General features: G+C 41.4%; 1 protein-coding gene across 1 annotated transcript in view; it reads right to left on the reverse strand.

The window, feature by feature from the left end:
• Positions 1–20,742, reverse strand: part of CPA6 (carboxypeptidase A6) — a 329,468-nt gene extending 308,726 nt beyond the window's left edge. The window contains exon 1 of the mRNA XM_528158.5: positions 20,396–20,742. Within this exon, the coding sequence (XP_528158.2) occupies positions 20,396–20,511 (116 nt within the window). The 5' untranslated portion in view covers positions 20,512–20,742. The remainder of the gene's footprint in view (positions 1–20,395) is intronic.
• Between the last annotated feature and the right edge of the window lie 715 nt (positions 20,743–21,457).

Here is a 21,457-nt window from a genome sequence, read left to right on the forward strand (position 1 = left end):
GTCACTCTGTCACCCAGGCTGGAGTGCAGTGGCACAACCATAGCTCACTGAAACCTTGAACTCGTGGGCTCAAGAGATCCTCTCACCTCTGCCTCTAGAGTAGCTAGGACCACAGGCTTGTGCCACTGTGCCTGGGTTTTATTTTTAAATTGTTTTTGTAGAGACAAGGTATTGCTGTGTCACTCAGACTGGTCTCAAGCAATCTTGGCCTCAAGCAATCTTCCTGCCTCAGCCTCCCAAAGTGCTGGGATAACATGCATAAGCCACCATGCTTGGCTATTTACATTATAAAACACAAAAAATTAAAATGTACTTAAGAATGAGATAAAATAAATTTTAGATATGTATGCTACTTTGGAGCATCCTACTTTGGAGATAATTTTTTTTCTGGATGACAATGGGTACCCCAGATTTGCGCTATGATCTGTCACTTAAGATAGCTGCAAATTTAAGATTTTTCAACATTCCTTAACCAGAAGCCTGAGTTTTAAGACAAAAGCCTTAATTCATGAGAGCAAGACAGAGGCCAAGAAAAATGATTTGTAAGTGATTGAAAAATAATTTTTATTCAGAAGCTCTTTTTCTTATAGTTTTCAGGTTGAGGTTACTGGTTAGGGAGATAATGAAGTATATATAGATCACTGGTGATGTCTACTCAAATAGTGAGAAGTTCAAAGTGATGGAAAGTCAGAGAAGATTAAGGAAGAGGAATTTTATCAAGCAGTGGAGTAGCAGTAGAAAATTTATGCAGACAAACTTTCCTTTCAATCCATGCCTCACAGAGGCAAGAAAAAAATAGCCCCTAGCCTTCTTTGGCAAACGACGACGTTTAACCTGGACGAGGTTCTAATCATGGCTCTTATTGTAGTTTTAAAAAGTAATTGATGGTGCAAGAAACTGCTGGCAAATATTTTTTCTGGAAAGTCTTCTTAAAATGGGCTTGTTCAGGCTTGGAAAAATACATGTTATAGGGGAATACATATGAAAGTGTAATGAATTCTCCCTCCAGTCATTTCAAATGCTTTTTTCCTAACTTTTAAATAAAAATCTAAATACAGATTTAATCATACTGTGATATTGAGACCACTGAAGAATTTCTATTTGAAAATCCATTTACTTAAATGCATATATCAGCATGATGCAGGGAGGTTCTGGCATTATTCTAAGCCGAAAGGCCTCGAGCCCTGCTCCTCTGTTTCACATCTCTCCAGTATCTATGTGACACGCAGCAAGACAGCCACTTTGGCCATTTAATGCTTCATTGGAATATTCAACAATCTCATTTTCAGTTAGAAATAAAGGAGGAACATGCTTGTTTTTCTTTTCAGTCATTAGTTTGGCACTGAGTGTTGTATTGTTAAATTTACTAACTTCTGATTCTTATTTGCAATGATTTTAGAATGGTTTTGGCACAAGGCACCACAGAAGCTGCAATTCTTGCTATAGGGTTGATTTTTAAAAACTCTTTTTGAGAATTTACACATGCTTAAAATTACTTTTAATCTGATTATAAAAGCTGTTCATGCTTCATGCAGAAGAATTTGTAAATACAGAAAAAAGTATAGGGAGAAAGAAAAAAAAACCCTATGTTACAGTGTCACTTGGACATAACAACCACTTGTTATTTTGGAGCTTTCCCCCCAGATATAGTTAACTATATCATATAGCAAAACCAAAACTATTGATACCTTTGTATCCTATTTTCTCATTTTTTATTGTATTGTTGGGGCTCACAGAATACCCCAAAGTATGGTGCTTTGGCATGTTGAGCACTTTTGAATTAAAGGAAATTGGAAGACCTTAGATGCTGCCTCAGAATCAAGAACTTTCTAACCTTCTCTTGTCTGCAGTTCCCCACTGCCCCCCTTAACCCCCACAGGGAGAGGCTGCCTCTGGAACTTCCCTTATCTGACTCAGAAAACTTCTTCCAAAAGAAGCGCAATTGTCTTGAAACCCTCTCCCTCAGGCATCTCAACTAACCAGGAAGGATTAATCACCAGAGAAAAGGAAAGACTAAAAGTCTTTCTCATCATGCCCAGACAGACTTTTCATTTATTCTTTTGAGGTCTGTTCTGAGAGATTACCTGGGAGACTTTATCTGCATAATAAGACAACTTTTGTTCACAGGGCAGTTATGCCCCTCACCTTCCTAGGACTTGTCCACAAACTATTCTCTGTTCTTCATCCCATTAGAATCATTTAAAAACTATTATCTGGCCTGGCACAGTGGCTCATGCCTGTAATCCCAGCACTTTGGGAGGCTGAGGCAGGTGGATCACGAGGTCAGGAGATCAAGACCATCCTGGCTGACACAGTGAAACCTCGTCTCTACTAAAAACACAAAAAATTAGCCTGGTGTGGTGGCAAGTGCCTGTAGTCCCAGCTACTCGGGAGGCTGAGGCAGAAGAATGGTGTGAACCCGGGAGGCAGAGCTTGCAGTGAGCCGAGATAGCACTACAGCACTCTAGCCTGGGTGACGGAGCGAGACTCTGTCTCAAAAAAAAAAAAACAAAAAACAAAAACCAAAAACCAACAAAACAACAACAAAAAACAAAACAAAACAAACTATTATCTGTCCTTTGGGCCCATTCAATTCCCCTAAAAGTCATTTACTACCCCTTGATATTTCCTACACTCCCCACTTACCTCTCCTCTATGAAGAAGAGTATATGAACTTCTAAACCTCGTTGGGGAATTGGGTAATCATTCTCCTGTGATTCCCCTGTGTTTATGCACATTAATACACTTGTATACCTTTTTTTTCAGCATTTGCCAACCTTCAGAGGGGGAGTGAGAATTTTCCTTTACCTCTATAGAATCTTGAGCATTAAAAATTATTTATAGACATTTATAGCCAGCACAAAAGGGTCTATAATTTGCACTATAATGAGCCTTTCTCATTGTTGAACACATAGGTAGCATCCCAAGTTTTGATAGATTAAATAAATTGATAACAAACATCTTTCCATGCACTCTAAATCTTTGCCTACATTTCAGATAATCCAATTAGGAAAGCTTTTTAGAAATGAAACTGTAGAGAATATTAATACTGCAAATAGCTTACATTTATTGAGTTTATTTGTCCTAGTCTCTGCCTAAGCATTTTACATATATGAACTTATTCAATATTAGTTCAATTTTAGATATGAGAAAATTGAGGCACAGGCATATTAAGTAACTCCTTCCAATTATCACATCACTAGTAAGTGGAAGAACTAGGACATGAACCCAGGCAGGCTGAGGATGGAGCTGGTGGTCCAAACCTTTATTTTGCATAGATTCTCTAACCACATGTGTAGAGGTGACCCCAGCAGATCATAAACCTGGGACTTGGAAGAAAGAGACCACCCAATTTAATTCTTGGACATTATAGAAAGCAAGGCCCAGAAAGATGAAGTGACTTCATTAAAGTAGCACAGATAGCTAGTAGCAGATCTAGAACTTATCACCTGACTCTTTATCCTGCAATTCAGTAACTTGCTCCTGAAAGCATGGTGCCTGAACCATAGTGTCAGCATCACCTGGAAGCCCATTAGAACTGCAGAGTCCTAGGCTCTACCTGGGACTGCAGCTGAATCTGCATTGTCAATAAGATCCCCTAGTGTTTTATTTGCACATTAAAATTCATTAGCTCTGGCAATATTCTCTGTAAACCTGATAGAGCTTTGATGATATGTTAATGGAAAATCTGCACATAAGCTGCTCGTATTTTTATAGCAAGAAAAAAAGCCCTAATTTTTCAGAGTTAAAGTTTATATTAAATTGAGCCATTTGAAATTGCTGTTATTTTAAGATTTAAAAACTGTCATATACTGGCAACTTATTGTGGTTCAACTTCAGTGGCTACAGGAGTAACAACAAAACTTCCATGTGTCTGTTAATCTCTGTAGAGATCCGACTTGAAGAATAAGATGAAGTTCCTTCCCCCAAAGAGAGTACAGCTTGGTCAGGAAGAATAAACAATTAAACAATTAAAGTACAAAATAGTAAGTGCTACTGCAGAGTATTCTGAGTGCTCAGGAGGAAGTTAAGTGATGTTCTGGAAAACTGTTTTCTGGAAGAAAACAGTTACTAGTTTCTATTAATGGCAACAAAGACGGGTATGCAAGGCTTAGTCAAATTATTAAATAAATATCCCTGTAAGCCGCTCAGAGCCTGATGAAACAAATAGTTTATAGGTATATAAAATATAGGAGATGTAAATCACCACTTGAACTGCCCAAGCAAAACAGCTGTGTTGTTCTTAATGGCGACAGCAGGTAAAGAAAGTTACAGGGCTTAGGACTTAGGGTTTGCTATTCTCACGGGCCCCAATTTGGCCATTTCTGTTTTTTGAAATCAGTGGATGTGATGTTGGAAAAGAACTGTTTTCTCCTGCTACACTCAGCATTCAACACAGAACATTTCTGCTAGCAGATGTAGGGCGGGAGAGGATTCCCCCAACGAGCAATTCTCTCACACCAGCTGGGTGTTCTATAATTCAATTCTGACATTAACCAGAACTGCCCCAGATCTCATAGGTTAGTGGCCCAGTCCCACATAACTACCTCCTACTTCACATGCCAATCTCAAGTTCAGGTGTCTGGAAATTTTGACCAACCAGCTATAAATTAGGGGTTCCCATAATCTCCTCCCTTGGGTTTGGTTATTTGCTAGGATGGCTCACAGAACTTATGAAAACACTTATGTTTACCCATTTATTATAAAAGATACAGAGCCAGATGGAAGAGAGGCATAGGGCAAGGTATGTAGGAGGGGTCCCAGAACTTCCAGACCCTCTCTGGGGATACCAACCTCCCAGTACTTCCATATGTTCGGCAACCTGGAAGCTCTCTGAATCCTGTCCTTTTTGGGTTTTTATGGAGGGTTATGAGGGCACAATTGATTAAATCATTGACCACTGGTGATTAGCTCAAACTGCAGTCCCTTTTACTTCCCTGGAGGTTGGGAGATGGGGCTGAAAGTCCCAAACCTCTAATCACATGGTTGGTTTCCCTGGCAACCAGCTCCCATCCTAAGGCTATCCAGAAGCCCCCATCACCTGTCATCTCATTAGCATACAAAAAGACACATCACTTTGGAGAGTCAAGGATTTTAGGAGCTGTTTGCCAGAAAATGGGATGAAGACCAAATATATATGTTTCTACTATAAGAATATCATAGTGGATATCTTTAGATTGAGTGAAATGAGTAACTGACTTTCCATTGTCCCATACAATGAACAGAAGAATCTTTGGAGTGATCAATACTTAAAAATACAATGTGTTTACCCGAAGCCATGTATAATAACTATAAGTTATACTGTATGTTCAAGGGCACAAAATTCTTGGTAAGTAGTCACCATAAAAATTATCCATTCTTAAGAAATCATTATTTGCAATCCTGCTATTATAGAAATGAGACTGGATGACCATGCTGATTTTGCATCTTTCCACTAGTTGGTTTAGAATACCTAATTTGGGGATAGTTGGTTGAATCTTTGAATTGGCGATAATTCTACTTTACCATTTCATCTAACTTTTTTCTTATTAAGATTCCTTTCCTAGAAAGAACCAAGCTACCAATAGCTGGGTCCATGGTGAGTCATTCACCCTGTAATTAAATGCTGTCTATACAAGTTGCATTTGAAGGAGAAAAACAGATTCTTTTACACACACAAAAAAAGAGGCCAAGATAGTGGCAAGTCCTTTGGTATGCCATACTTTTTCTTGAGAAACTATGCAGTGTGGTTTCACCCTTGGAGAGTCCCTTACTTTTTGCTATTTCTCAGCTGGTGCCCATCCTCTCACTTCTTCCACAATTCCTTAACTCAAGGCTAAGGCTTTAAGCCTTTCTCACAGGGACCAACTGATTTCACACCACCTCTGTCTGAATATTTCCAGCTTTCCCTCAGGCTGGACTGCTCTCTGGGCAGCATGCTGAGCTCGGCTCAGAAAATGCCCCCATTCTGAGGACTCTTCAAACCACATTTGATCAACTTTATTTGATCAACTCTCTGTGTTTGAATTTTTACTGTTGCCTTATTTTAAAGGAAGCCTGACTGTACTCTCCAGGACCATTCTGTTTCTGTGGTACTTGGAATTTGTATGGGCATCTGAGTAGGGGAACCAAGTACAGAAATTGCAAGCAAACTTTCTTCTTATTGAATCACTTCATCTAAAGAGATAGAAAAAGTTAAAGGAAGAATACGACCAGTAAAGTTCTGAAAGATACACTGGAAGTTCTCTGGTTTGTAAAAATTAGTCAAAAACTAGAGAGGATGTTAGGCTCAAAATGAATGATTGAGGAGTGACCTACAATTTCAGATGACTTCCTGTCTATTCGTTAGAGGATAAAGCAGCAATGACAAAAAGGCAAGGGTCGCTTCTCTAAATTTGGTAAAAGGTAATGGCTAATAAAAGTGTTGACCAGCTGGTGCCCATTCTAGGCCAGCCAGGAAACAGCAGTTTTGCCTCAGAGATCTCCTCCCCCAAGCAGAATGCCGGTCCAGTCACTTTTAGGAGCCTATATAAATAAAATATCTGAGGCCAACTTTGGATAATAGTGCAAGTGATACCCAAAACACATTGAACAGGGAGAAATCAGCAGGAGGGTGGGAATATCGCCCTTAAGCACATACAGGTGGCAGCTGTGGGATCCCCACATTCCTCCGAAAGCCGTAAGGGCAAATGGTTCCTGTTTTTCACTACTTGTCATTGATGAAATTTAGTGTGATAAAACTGCCTGCAGGTGTCAGCAATTCGATTCCTAGTTTGTTAGTTTCCTGCCCCCCATTCCTTCCTCGCTCTCTCTCATCCCTTCCTCCTCTTCTTCCCTCCTTTTTCCTTTGAAAATCTTCACTGAACATGCCAAACGCTATTTGGGGACTGTAAGAATATAGATAAGAAGATACAGCATCTTACTCTCAACTTGCTTATTTCCTGAAAGATAGGACATCCACATACAACTGTAATACCGAGCCGCACGTGGTTAGTGTTATAAACGACAGAGTGGCATGGTCTCTCAGAGGAGGGCGCGGTCACGGCTGATTGGTGGGATCTGGGAACTCGCGCTGGAGGAGGTAAGAGTTTGAACTGGTTTGAGAAAGGTGGGCAGATGTGGAGGAACATGCACAGAATAGACAAAGGACAGAGAACGAAAGCTGTAGGTGATTTTGAGAGGTTTCACAGTGATAAGCAAACGGAAATTGAACACAGTCTGGACCAGAGCAGCAGAAATCAAGGGCGAGTGACTGTTCCATCGACCCACAGGCTCCAGCCATGTCACTCTGCTGCTTGTCCTCAACAGTGGTTCTCAAAGTTTAGCTTTTTGCCGGGTGCGGTGGCTCACGCCTGTAATCCCATCACTTTGGGAGGCCGAGGCGGGCGGATCATGAGGTCAGGAGATCGAGACCATCCTGGCTAACACAGTGAAACCCCATCTCTACTAGAAATACAAAAAATTAGCCAGGCGTGGTGGCGGGCACCTGTAGTCCCAGCTACTCGGGAGGCTGAGGCAGGAGAATGGCTTGAACCCGGGAGATGGAGCTTGCAGTGAGCCGAGATTGCACCACTGCACTCCAGCCTGGGCTACAGAGCGAGACTCCATCTCAAAAAAAAAAAAAAAAAAAAAAATTAGTGTCTATCACCTGGAGGGCTTGTTAAGCCCGACTGCTGGGCCCCAACCCCAGAACTCCTGATGTGGGAGGGGGAGGTGGCCTGATAATTTTTAGTTTCTCACAAGCGCCCAGGTGGTGCTGATGTTGCTGGTCTGAGACCCGCTGTCCAGGGACATGCCACACGGGCTTCCACCTCACCTCCTGTTTCCCATGCGTGGAAGTTTCTACCCTCAGAGCTTCACATAATCAGGAGTCTCACTTTATTCTTCTCATCTCCTCTCCTGACACTCTATCACCTTTCTACATTTTATCTCCGCTCAGAGTCCTTATCAGAACTCACTACTATGGCATATTAATTTTCTGTCATTTCATTAGAATGCAAACTTCACAAGATACTTTGTTTTATTCACTAGGACTTAAAGAAGTGCTGTATTCCTAGAACCTACAGTGCTATATCCCTGGGCCTTAAAATGGGCACATGGTAGGCACTCAATGAATAGTGCTGACTGAATACACAAGGTATTGCCTTGGAAAGGAGGGGGGGCGGTGGGGGCGGGATCAGGAACCTGTAGAGTTTGTGGTAGGAAGGATGGAAGCTGAGATAACTTGGGTCAAATGCTGCATTGTCTTTTTTTTTTTTTTTTGAGACAGGCTGTTGCCCAGGCTGGAGGGCAGTGGTGCCCTCTGTCACACAGGCTGGAGTGCAGTGGTGCAATCATGGCTCACTGCAGCTTCATTCTCCTGGGCTCAAGTGATCCTCCTGCCTTGGCGTCCCTAGTAGTGGAAGTGCAGGCATGCGCCACCACACCTGGCAAACTTAGTTTTTTTTTTTGTAAATTCAGGGTTTTCTCATGTTGGCCAGGCTGGGTCTCCAACTCCTGGGCTCAAGTGATCCTCCCACCTTGGCCTCTCAAAGTACTGGGATTACAAGTGTGAGCCACCAGCCTCTCTCTTATCAAGAAAGATACATTTATTTGCTCTTATATAAAAGGTGTGGTGTCAGGCATTGGGGCGGGGGGGAAGAGAGGGTACAGGTGTGTGTGTGGGTGCTTGAAGTAATTGGAGAGTTTTTAGAATAGTAGTGTGGAAGGTGCATGACCTCAGCAAACCAGGGCCCCATGGAAAAAAAAAAAAAGAAAACCCTTATTTTAGGCGGAGAAAAACAAAGCAGACTAAATTTCTCTCCAAAACATTGAAGTAATTTTTCTGTCAGATATTACATTAAGATGTAAGATATTACATTAAGAAGATTTCTGTCAGATATTACATTAAAATGACTTACATTTTCCTCTGCTTCCACAAAGAGTTCTGAAAACTTAGGGAGAACTGGACTCCCCCATATGTATCCTTTTTTCCGCCCTGTAAGTCGAGGGCTTAGAATATTTTTTTTCTGCAGCAAATTTCTAACTGCTGCAAATACTTTGCTATACAGGCTCATCCCAAATGCCTCCAACCTTCATTATGTTTAGCAGTTTTGATGCCAAATATATTGCTATCACATCATCAGACATCCCATCCCATCATCCCATCATCCCAAACATGATGGAGAGATTATAATAAGACCCCAATCATCTCATTATAAATCTTGTGTTCTCATTACAGTCACAAAATCAGAAAAAGGAACCTAGTTGACATGTTGGTGATTCATGAATTAGTCTGGTAAGATAAAGATATTCTGAAAGGGAGATAGGGGAAATGAAAATATGACCAATGAGGTCACATGTGCAAATGGTTCCAGCTTCTGTAAGTGCAAACATAGACCAGGGTCCTCATCTCGTGATAAAGTGTGTGGTACCCTAGAACTTTCATCTTTTATCAGCTGCTAAGATTGAAATGCTATAAAAATACATGACATGTGTGTTAAGAAAACAAACGTAGAAAAAAGCAGGAAGAGTGTGTTGACCTAATATACTTGCATTTTCATTTGGTTTTAAATACTTGTTCATTTTTTTTAATCTCTCCCTCTTTTGCAGTTTAGACTGTGGATTAAAACATAAGCCCTCAGGAGACACAGACTGTCATTTCCTCTGCAAGACACTGCCTGGCACAGCTACTTTGAAGACTCTTAACCATCCTTGGGGATAAGAAATGACAGTCAGGATGTGATAATTGCTACTCTCCTGGTATTGGGTCAGTAAGTGTTTGTGGAATGAGGAAGGATGAGAGAACTGGGAAGATGGATGAGGAGATGGCACCTCCAGTTTTCCGATAACTTAATGAGGAAGAGAATAGATTTGGCTAAGAAGACACTAAGATGCTTTCGGTCTTTTACTTAATTCCTTAGGAAGATAGAAGGTAATGAAAAAAATTGTCAATTTTGTGACAGGATGTGTCTACATGAGAGACTTTCCCACGAATAGCATAACTTACCTAATATAATACCTTGTATTATATTCTGATTTACAAAGTACCGTATCATCTTATTAAATGTTAGAGAAATACAAATTAATGGCAGTCTTTTTTTTTTTTTCTTTCTTCCATTGCTATTACATTTCTGCCCTCTTTCCTTTTAGAGCTCCACTACGTGCTCTTCCTTTCTCAGTGATGGCAGAGGGAACTTTCTCTTAAAAATGGAATCAACTAAGTTCTTGGCTTAAAGTTGTTCATGAGCATGCTGTTACCTTTGGGAGAAATCAGAAGCGTATGTTACGGGACTTCACCAACCTCTGCAGCCTTCCCTCCCCTCTCCCTCCAGGGGCACATTGCAGGTAACATTCTTCAGAAGTGATTCTGGAGAAAACCTGTGGAGCTGGGTTTATGGTTCCTTTATGGACTCATCATCCATACCATCAGCTGGCCCCTCGGTGATGCTGGTGATCCCTCTGAAGGTCCCAAGTCATCTCCCCTCTCTCTTCATAGGACCAGGACCCACCTCCTACTTTGCAGAGAAGAGAGGCCGACTAGCTTTCAGTCTCTGTGGAGACCTGACTCCATCTCACTTTCCTGTGGTCTTTCCTTTATCACTGGTCTCTCCCTTTCCTTATTTCTACCACCTGGTGTAAAATATGAGCATATCTTTCCTATCTTAAGGAGTAAAAGCAAAAGGGCAAAACACTCCTTTAACTCTATCAGCTCCCCACACTGCCCTCACCCCCACTTCATGGACAAGCTTCTTGAAATTATGGTTTCCTTTCACTGCTAATTTTCTGACATCCCAATTCCCTTCTCAACCTACCTGCTCTAGTTTCCATTCACCACTCCACCAAAAGCACCTTTGATGATATCATGAATGATGTCCTGAATGGCCTACCCAGTGGATACAACTTTGCAGCACTTGACATGATTAACCTCTCCCTTCTTGGATCCCTTATTTTCCTTTAACTACATCTCCTGTGTTTCTTACTCTGTTTCTAGACCTTTCTGCTACTTTCTTCTCTGCCTTTCCCCTTCTGCTCTATTGAGTCTTTGGCCCTCTTTTCATGTAATGAGTTCTTCCAGGGTACTCCATCCTATACCAAAGGTTTCAAGAAATTCTATTGACACATCAGTTTCTGGAATCTATTTCATAGCCTAGAGGTCTCTCTTGAGCTTCAGATCCATCTATCCAACTGGGCACTTTATAGGCAGCTCAAACAATACATATCCAAAAAAGTGCTTATCTTCTCTGCAAAGGGCAGTCTACTTACCCGATTCTGAGATTCAATTTACGCTATTCCCTCTGTGAAATAGTGGAAAAATTGTGAAAATTCTACCTCCTAAATATTTAGTTGGTTCCCTCTTTTTTCTTCCGATGTCACTGCCATTAACCAGGCCCTACCTCGTATTACTAAGGTCACCATAACATCCCAGTCATCTTGACACCAGTCTTCAGCCCTCCAATCTTCCCTTTTCAATGACGGCAGAGAGAACTTTCTTCTAAAAATTGAATCAACTAAATTCCCTGCTTAAAGTTGTTCATGAGCATGCTGTTGCCTTTGGGAGAAATCAGAACCATGTGTTATGGGACCTCACCTACCTCTGCAGCCTTCCCTCCCGCCTCCTGACTCCCTCAGAGAAAGATGCCTTCTGTTATAGCCATACTCAATTGCCCTGATTTTCTAGACTTGACCAAGCTCTCTCACCTGTAGTTCTTTGCACCAATATATTCCCTGTGTCTGGAAAGCCTTAACCTAATTTCTAGTTGTTCTTGATGACTGAGATCAGGGCAATGTCCTTTCAATACCAGCCATTTAAAAGAAAAAGTCAAAATATCTTGCATATTTAATAAACCACTCAAATGTGTTTTTTTTTTCCCCCTTTGCAATCGTCACATCTAAGATGACTTCTCTGGCCTTCTGTCCATTCTTCAGTCTGGGTTAGGTGACCCTCTCCTGCACTCACTTGATATCTGATATCAAGAGTTTTCTCTGGAGGCACAAGGATCCCAGGGTTGGAACTGTTTGTTTACCTGCCTGAGTTACTCATTATGCTGTGCACATGGGCTGCTCTTTCATCTCTGTAGTCCTAGACTAGCAGCGGGCCAGACACCCTGCAAATATTTATAGACATGAAATGAAATCCTCCCTTGTTAAACAATTCTCAGCCTTGCCAAATCACTTTACTTCATCCCCAATGACTCTAGAGAATAGGAAAGGGTAAGAAGATTTCTGGAGTCACCAAAAGTGGTGTTGTCAACTATAAAGAATGCTGTGAACTCAGGTGGCCTGGGTTTTAGTCTTAACTCTAGCGCTAGCTCTGCCAATCCTTTTACCTTTATGGAGTTCTGCTTCCTCATATATTATAAAAAGGGATTGGGCTATGATATATTTTTTGTCCCTTCTGGCCCTGACATTCTATGACTTTAAAAAATGTCATTTATAGAAGAAAAAATGCACACTTTTAATTAGCTGGAAGTCCAAAATTCTAAACATCCATTTGGAGATATTGTTATTTCAAAAAAAAACAAGTGAAAGGGAGAATGGGCTGGTAGTCATTGGATATCAGAGTAACCACTCAGAGAGAGACTGCTGTAGTTATCTCTAACATGTTCTCCCAGATCTGGCCCCCTGGCTAAAGGCTATATTTCACAGCCTCCCTTGCAGCTAGGACTGTCTAGCTGATTCTGGCCTGCAGGAAGTGATGTTTGAACTTCTGGTCTGTGGTATTACAGGAGAGTGACTTTTCTTTCCACTTTCCTGCTGGCTGGACTGTGAGAAATGGAAGACTCCTCCTTTGGAAGTTGAATGTTGAGCATGGCAGAGCTACAAGACAGAAGCAGCCTGGTTCTCTGTTACCACTAACCAGCCATAGCTGTTCTGGAGTTTTACATGAGAGAGAAATGGATTTGTTTAAGCTATGGAGGTTTAGGATTCTTTGTCATAGCAAAACTAAGAAACAAACAAAAAAATACAGAACAAAACAAAACAACCCAATAGTATCCTTACTAACACTGATACTAAAATGTTTTACTATTTTCAAAGTACACTGGAAAAAAAAAGAACAAAGGCTATAATTATGTTGAAGAGAAACACTTAGAAGTTTGCTTCAACGTTTCATAAAATAATCTTTTAGGAAATTTACGACACTACCTGGAACAAGATCCTAAAGCTTTGTATTACGCATTCCACTGTACCATAAAGAAGCTAATGCCTAGAGGCTGATCGAGAAGCCATTAATTTAGCAAAGCAAATTCTAATCCAATAAACCAGTTATCTACTGATTGATCATAATGAAAACTCTAAAACAAGTCACCAAAAACGTTTCTATTTCCTGTTCAGTCATTCCATTTACAAAGACAAAAAAAAAATAATGCTTTTGTAGCTTGCACAATATAGGCTGTGAAGTTATAAAACATTAACATCCTTTGCTGCTTTTCAGAGGTTGAAAGTGATTATGCTTAATGGTATTACCCAGAAAGTACCTTGGTGCTATAAAATAAAGGGTCCATTATCAGATTGGGCTTCAAGGAGAGTGGAGCCCAGAAGCATTTGAAACAATCCTCCTTCTACTAGCTCAGTGGGCAGAGGAAGTGCTGACCCCCATACAGTCTGCCTGTGAGTTTGGTTCAGAGGGGTAGAGGACTGGAGCATTGCATGTCTTTAACAAGCAAAGCAGGAGGCCCCAACACACAGAACATACTGCAGGGAAGAAAGCTTTGGGTATAATGAGCTGATAAACAATCAGCACTTAGGGGCTGTACTTTGAGCTAGTGCATAAGGAAAACTAAAAATATTCTACCATTAACAAGGGGCAAGAGCTAGAAGGGAGTTCCAGAAGGCACTGGAGAACTATTCCATTAACTACACACTAACTTGTGGGGAAACGTTCTTAACCAACCTTAGAACCAAGGACATGTCCTTCATAGTTCCTAACACCCCCAAATGTAGAGCACATATTTCAACCTGTCACTGATGAGCTGACATGGCCCTTTCCTGCTTTAGGCTCTTACTATGAATGGCGCCTGCTTGCTTTGTTTATTCAAGGTGTGCAATGCTGAATGAAGCTCTCTACTTCTCTGATCTGACTAGATCTGGTTTCAGGGTGTAGGATAAGTGAAAAAGAGGCAGGAAAAAAAGACTTTGATGATAGAGGCCTTGAAAGCCATGCAGAGGATTCTGTCTTTGATGTAGTTGACAACAGGGAGCCAAAGTAGGTCTTTGAGCAAGGGAGTGATATGATAAAAAGCCTTATTTTAATAAGCTCATCAATATGAGAAAGGACTAGAGAATGGCAGATCAGTTAGGAGAGAACTACATTAACCCAGACTGAGATTAGAACAAAAAGTCTTATATGTGGCTGGTGGTCATTACAAGGGAGAGGAGAGTACAAATGGGATACTTTTTACAGGAACAGAGGGAACTAGAGATGCATTTCTTCCTTAGGAGTGACACAAGAGGCATATTTGAAGACATGGAATAAAACTCATTAAGGATGCAAACATAGTGAAGAATATAAAAGGTCAAACCAACAATTTACCATCAAATCAGGACCCTTCTCAGTTGGGAAGGAGGCACTGCTGATGACTACACCAGAACAGCAGGTGCAAACTGGGACAGTCCCTGGCAACTGCAGGCCAGTCCTGGGAAAAGGGGGACTTTTGCCCATCATATCTGAAAAGAGCCTTAACTACCAGTGCAGAAGGCAACTCAGATTCACATGACTGGCTCTGATTTCTTGTGCTCTAGACCTAGGTTTCCAAAAGCTCAGAGAACATTCAAAGGAAGCCACCATCAGGACATAAAAGAACACAAAAACCGCTCCTGAGACAAAGGTGGGGGAATAGCCAGAGAGGTAAGGTAGAAAACGAGTATTATGTCTCTGGGGTTGAAACTGCTCTACTGAGTCACTATTTCTCACAATCCTTTTGTCTTCAGTATGCCACATCCAATGTGTAGTCTCTTTGCTAATAGGATTTCAAGGACCAAATTACTTTTATTTTATTTTTTTTCTTGAGACTGAGTCCTGCTCTGATGCCCAGACTGGAGTGCAATGGCATGATCTTGGCTCACTGCAACTGCTGTCTCCCAGGTTCAAGTGATTCTCCTGCCTCAGCCTCCTGAGTAGCGGGGACTACAGGTGCATGCTACCACGCCTGGCTAATTTTTGTATTTTTAGTGGAAACAGGGTTTTGCCATGTTAGCCAGGATGGTCTCGAACTCCTGACCTCAGGTGATTCACCTGCCTCGGCCTCCCAAAGTGCTGGGATTACAGACGTGAGCCACCGTGCCTGGCCCCAAACTACTTTTCAAAAAAAAATCTTACTTCAAGTCTACTTCTGTGAATAGTCATATTCTGTTTCCATGGATGACTATTGGCTTGTGGACAAATAACCATAAGTGGAGCCATAAGCACAGCATGGGTGTGGCTAACCAGCACATACCAGCTGCGTGCATAGTGAGTGATACCCAGCCCTGCTCATACCTATGGTCATGGGAAAAAAGGGTATGCCATTCATCAAAGTGGCTTCCCTGAGACACAAAGAAGAAGGGGGAAGAAACTGTCCCAAGACGTGAGAGGCATCTTCAATAAATGCAGGGCTGTCATGAGAAAAATGGAGTCCATGGAACTTTGCAAGCAGACCCAGTACAAGTAGATTAATACGAGCATATTACTTGGTTCCAGTCCCAAGAAGCAGCCATGATGGTGGGAAGCCAGTCCTCTCTGCACACTCAGCCTATGTGCAGCAGGGCTAGATGATCGGAATTGGCAAGGACATAGCAAGGATGTTCACCTCTCCTTCCTGGTTCATTGAGCTCTTCTGTCAGCCCTCAGGAATCTGTTCATCCCATACAGCAGGGGTCCCAAAACTCCTGGCCACAGACCGGTTCCAGTTGATGGCCTGTTAGAAACCGGGCCGCACAGCAGGAGGTGAGTGGCAGGTTAGCCAGCAAAGCTTCATCTGTATTTGCAGCTGCTACCCATTGCTTGCATTTCCGCCTGAGCTCTGCCTCCTGTCGATCATCAGTAGCATTAGATTCTCAATAGGAGCGAGAACCCTATTGTGAACTGCCCACGCGAGGGATCTAGGTTGCATGTTCCTATAAAAATCTAATTTCTGATGATACATCACTGTTTCCCATCATCCCCAGATGGGACTGCCTAGTTGCAGGAAAACAAGCGCAGGGCTTCCACTGATTCTTTGTTTGGTGAGTCCTATAATTATTTCATTACATATTATAACGTAATAACAATAGAAATAAAGTGCACAATAAATGTAATGCACTTGAATCATTCTGAAACCACCCCCGCCACAACCGTAGAAAAATTGTCTTCCACAAAACCAGTCCCTGTTGCCAAAAATGTTGGGGACCACTACCACACAGCACTTACACATTGTATAGTAATTTGATGTGTGGGCAATTTTCTCTACTGTACAGCAAGCTATCAGAGGGCATTCACTCTGTTGGTCAAGTTCTTAGCACACAATGGGCATCCAAATAATACTTGCATGAACAAAGGCACACAATCACAGCTACTTTCTGTTCTACTTTTGTTTTGTGTGTGTGTGTGCGCGCGCATGTGTGTGACAATAGAAAGTTCTTTCATCTTCTGTTTTCTATCCCTTATGGGCCCTGCATGCTTTTCTAATAATGATTCATTATCAGTGACTCATTATCACCCTAGAGAAGGTGACCAAAATTAAACCTCCAATTTTACCTATATGATCTCTTTTCCTTTATTGTTCTGAAACTATCAGTTCCCCAAACAAGAATAAATCTCCCAGTTTTTCTTAAAAGCAATTCTTCTCTATGCCTGAATAAGTGGCAGAGTGAGAAGTACAGTGGTGGAGTCAGGCAGAGCTGGGTGAGAATCTCAAGTGTGTCCTTGAGCTAGTTAGCCCTGAACTTGGGCTATCTGGACTGTACTTCATTTAGCCTATTTGTAAAATGAGGATAAAAAATGCATAAGGTTGTTCTTAGAATTAATGTTTTTATAAATGTTTATATTAAGTCTTGGTAAGTATTTTACTATCCTGTTAAGTTCTTACTAAGTGCCAAGAACCATGCTATTCTTGAATCCTCCCAGCAACTTGGTGAGGAAGGTCTAATATTACCTCCATTGTCCAAGACAAGGAAACCTCAGTTTAAGAAGTTAAATAACTTGTCTAAGATAACAGAGCTACTAAATGTGGGAGAGCAAAAATTCAGACCCAGGCAGTTAAACTTCAGACTTATGCTACGCTGACACATGAAGAAGGCACTCAATAAGTAGTTTTCAAAAATCACGGCCATGTTAGTTCTACAATTTTGCCAGAATTTATTGATACCATCTGAGATCTCTCTTTTACCATTATTTAAAAAATCTACCCTAATTTTCTGTGATGCAGAAGATTTTTTTTTTGGTTTCAATATCACAGTATAATAAATAATCAGGTCTGCTTTTGGGAAAACAGGGAGATGAGGGAGAAAAAGAGAAACACAGAATGATGTTTGCTTGTCTCACCTACTGATGGACATTTATTGATCCCTGAAATGTTTGGCTTGGCATTTGTAACCCCTGAAGCCCTTCATAAAGTACCAATAAATATAATTGAAGTCGTTATTTTCCACTTTGCTTCATTCCTTTCCTATGCATTTAAAGATCTGTCTTGTAAGTGTTTAATATAGTTATCAAAAAAGGCACTAGCTTTTGTCATGAGATTTTTCTTGTAGTCTTTCTACACATTTTTTTAAGTTTTTAATTTTTGTGGGTATATAGAAGTATATACATACTACTATATACCCAATATATATTTATGGGGTACATGAGATGTTTTGACACAGGCATGCAATGTGAAATAAGCACATCGTAGAGAATGGGGTATCCATCCCCTTAAGTGTTTATTCTCTGTGTTACAACAATTCAGTTACACTGTTAGTCATTTCAAAATGTACAATTAGATTATTATTGACTATGGTTACCCTGTTGTGCAAGCAAATAGGTCTTACTCTTTCTAACCTTTTTAAATGACCATTAATCATCCCTATTTCTCCCCAAATCTCCCACTACCCATCCCAAGGCAATTTTTTTTTTCTGAGACACTTAAATTTGCCATTTACTAAGCATCTATTACACACTTGGCACTATCCAATTGTTACTAGTTTATGTCTAAAGAGGACTGCCCTCATTAGCTACTCTCAGGAGGCATGCTGGTCTGCCCTGTGTGTTCCATTTTTTATTCATGCTCAGGGTCCTGTAAATGATAATCACATATTATTAGATTCTACAAAGACCTACAAAAATATTTTTACATGAATGCAAGAACTAGGGCTGCCCCTTCATTAGTAGCAAAAAACAAATGAGAAAAATTATTAAGGAATAAAAATGAGGTGGCTCAGAATAACTTTGGATGGATGAAACCAGCCAAAAAAAACTGCTAAATACTCTTCTACCATGCCTTCCCGTCAGATTCTTGTTCACCGGAAGGCTAAACTTGCAGAAAGTAGTTTTGGAGTAAACAAAGCAAAACATTCTCAAAGCTGAGCAGCATTTCTGTCTTTCGCGATGAGAAAATGACATGTCTAATGAAGGTAGAATTCCCCATTTTTAACAGTGAATATGCTCAGAAATATTTTTGCTTTTAAAGAAGCTCTAGGCTTCTATTGAAATGGTTCAGTGAGACTCACTTCTTTTCATTCTCTCATCTTTTTCTTCCCTCCTACTTTTAGACATCTGGTAATTTATACACTTGGGATTAACTTATGTAGCAGCTGAAGAGAAAATAGCAATTATTATGTCCATTGCTGAAAACAGAGAAGGTAATGAAACTTCTTCCTGAAGGGTTCCAGTCGCTACAAATTCTATACGAAAAGGGTGCCACCACTGGCCTCATTTCCTCTTCAAAGTGGTGCTTAGGGAAGGGTGCACACCTGCTCAGCTGAAGCAGGCCTGGTAACTTTTCACGGAGGAGTGCCACACGCTGAAATAATCATGCACAGAGCCACAGCTGAGTGGAGGAGTGAGGGTTTAGGTCATACACACATGTCTAAATCTGTGATCTATGTTTATCATCTGACCCGACATCAGCCAGGAGAGTCAGAATTAAGTCCCTCACAACCCAAGCCTGCACCATCAGTCTTTAAACATGAGCTTCTTTTTTCCAGATCTCTAAAGGGGTCACAAATTATCGGAGGTAAAGTTGAGATCTTGTACATCCAGGCCAAAAGGCAGCCCTGGGATGTTAACTCCTTTCCGTTCCTCCCAGAAATACTGGGGTGGAAAAATCCATGATCATATTGCCATCTATAGCCCTTACCTCAGCCAACACCTCCATCTCATCCTGCCTCCCCTAAAACTGAGGACATGTTTCAAAAATTTCCTCTGTAAGCACTGTATTCAGAGGAACCCTAAAGGCAGTGCCAAGATTCTTTGGGAGAGAAAGAGAAACACAATTCTCTTTTCCAGGGTCACACTTACAAATTCTCTTTTACACTATTTCTAAAAAGAACAACTTGGTTTTAAGACACTGTACACTACCTTGTCACGATCCAGATCTACATGAAAACTTTTCTCAGGTGGTGATTATTGAATGATAGTAGCCTATTTAAAAATACGTAAGACACTGAGTTTACTCCTCTGTAAAAAGGAATTGAACTAGAGGAACTATTTAAGGTTTTTCCAGATCTAAAGTGCAGGCAAGCCATAATTTCCAGATTCAAAGAACGACCCCCTGCATATGTGAGCAAATCACATGCTGTCTATACCACAGCAAGCCTTCAGGATAATAAGAATGTGCATAGTAACACACGGCTTCCAGCCCTCTGCCTCCTGAAGAAAGGCATATAGAAAGCATGCTTACCTACGGAGGGGGGACAAAACTGATTGTTTTACTCCTATGTTTTTCCTTCAGAAAAACTATCCATAATTTTACAGTTGACTACTTTTATTCTACTTATTTTGAGTTGAATCATTTGCATTGCTCATATTTAAAAATCTAATAACCACTCTACAGACTAATAAGCACAGAAAAAAAAAATCACACTCAGTTCTTAATCACTGATGAATTTCAACCCACCGCTCCTACATACAATTGTAAAGAAAGGCTTAGTTTTCAGGTCATAAATCATGTAGGACAACAGCATCCCCAAGCATCAACCAAGGCAAACACTGTAAATACTGACCATGGCTACTCCAAAGACAGAATTCCATTCAACCCTGGGTCCACAGCTAAGGTTGGCACATGATAAAAAGTATAAAAAGCCAGGTTGGAGCCCACCACATTCTCTCAGTGAGCTAAAGCCAAGAGCAGAGAGCTGTGAGTACATTTTATATAGAGGACCGTGAAAGTGTGCAGATTCACTCAGAGACCCCCAAATCAGAAAAAGTGAGGCACACTCCGGAGCAAACCAGCCCCCAGATCCAAATCAAAGCTGTGTAGGGCATGAATGTCGCTCCACTTACCCAGCATAGCGGTTGTTATAAAGGTGGCTGTGCCCCGGTTGCAGAATCTTCAAAAAGAGCCAGCAAAGAGGCAGGAAAGCAGCTGCCTGGCCCCTGCGCTTCCCGAGACACTTCATAGTGTTAAGAAGAGAGGAGTTGAAAGTTACTTTAGCAGCCACCCGAGGCTGGAGGTGGCTCACAGCACCCCCTACACACTGCACAGGTTCTCCGGGAAGGGGGTGGGCGAGGAAGGTTGAGAGTGAGCAAAATGTGACACTTCTCTCCAGCTACAAGGGAAAAAAAAAGTTTAGGCAGCTGAGGAAGGGAAGTTGCTATTACGACTTGGTCTTGGGACAAGCAGCAGCAGCAGCAGCAGCAGCAGCTGAGCCTGATCTTTAATCAGGCTCCCCTAGAAAGGGCTGGGCCTCCCTCGTGCTGACTCACGGCAGGGGTTCACTGGGTGCTGCTTCCTTTGGGTGACTCCTCTCTGCTTTTGGTTTGTTTGCTTTCCCAACTTGAGGCCTCTAACTTTTCTGTGCAAGCTTTCTTTCTCTATCTTCTTCAGCATGAGGATCCTACCTAATTGCAAATGATTTGTCTGATGGGCTAAACAAGCAGACATGGATTATTCCAAGCTTAATGTTTTTTTGATCTCCCATGACAGATTCCTAAACGGATTCCACCTAATGAAATGCACAATGAACAATCATGATGAGAACGTGCACGGGGGTACCTATAGCACCCAGATCCGAACAGCTGGCTTCAGTTCCCTGCTCCTGACTTACAGGAGTGGTCAGTGGCTTTATTGGGCTTCAGGGAGATCTTGGTACTCATTCTGCATCAGCAGCACCCAGACCTGCTGCTGTTTCAGAGGTTCTCGTGGGGAATAGGAGGCCTTCGAGTGCTTTGCCACCTTGGCTGCACATTTGGAATCATTTAGGGAGCCAGAACTTGAAAATAGAAACCGTGGTGGCGGGATCAGTGGTTTAAAAAGCTCCTTAGGTGATTCCAATATTCAACCACCATGCTGGTCTGGAGCAGGGCTTCTCAGAGCTCCACATGCATAGAAGTCACCTGGGGATG

This window comes from Pan troglodytes, chromosome 7, assembly GCF_028858775.2.
Source record: "Pan troglodytes isolate AG18354 chromosome 7, NHGRI_mPanTro3-v2.0_pri, whole genome shotgun sequence".
Lineage (NCBI taxonomy): Eukaryota > Metazoa > Chordata > Mammalia > Primates > Hominidae > Pan > Pan troglodytes.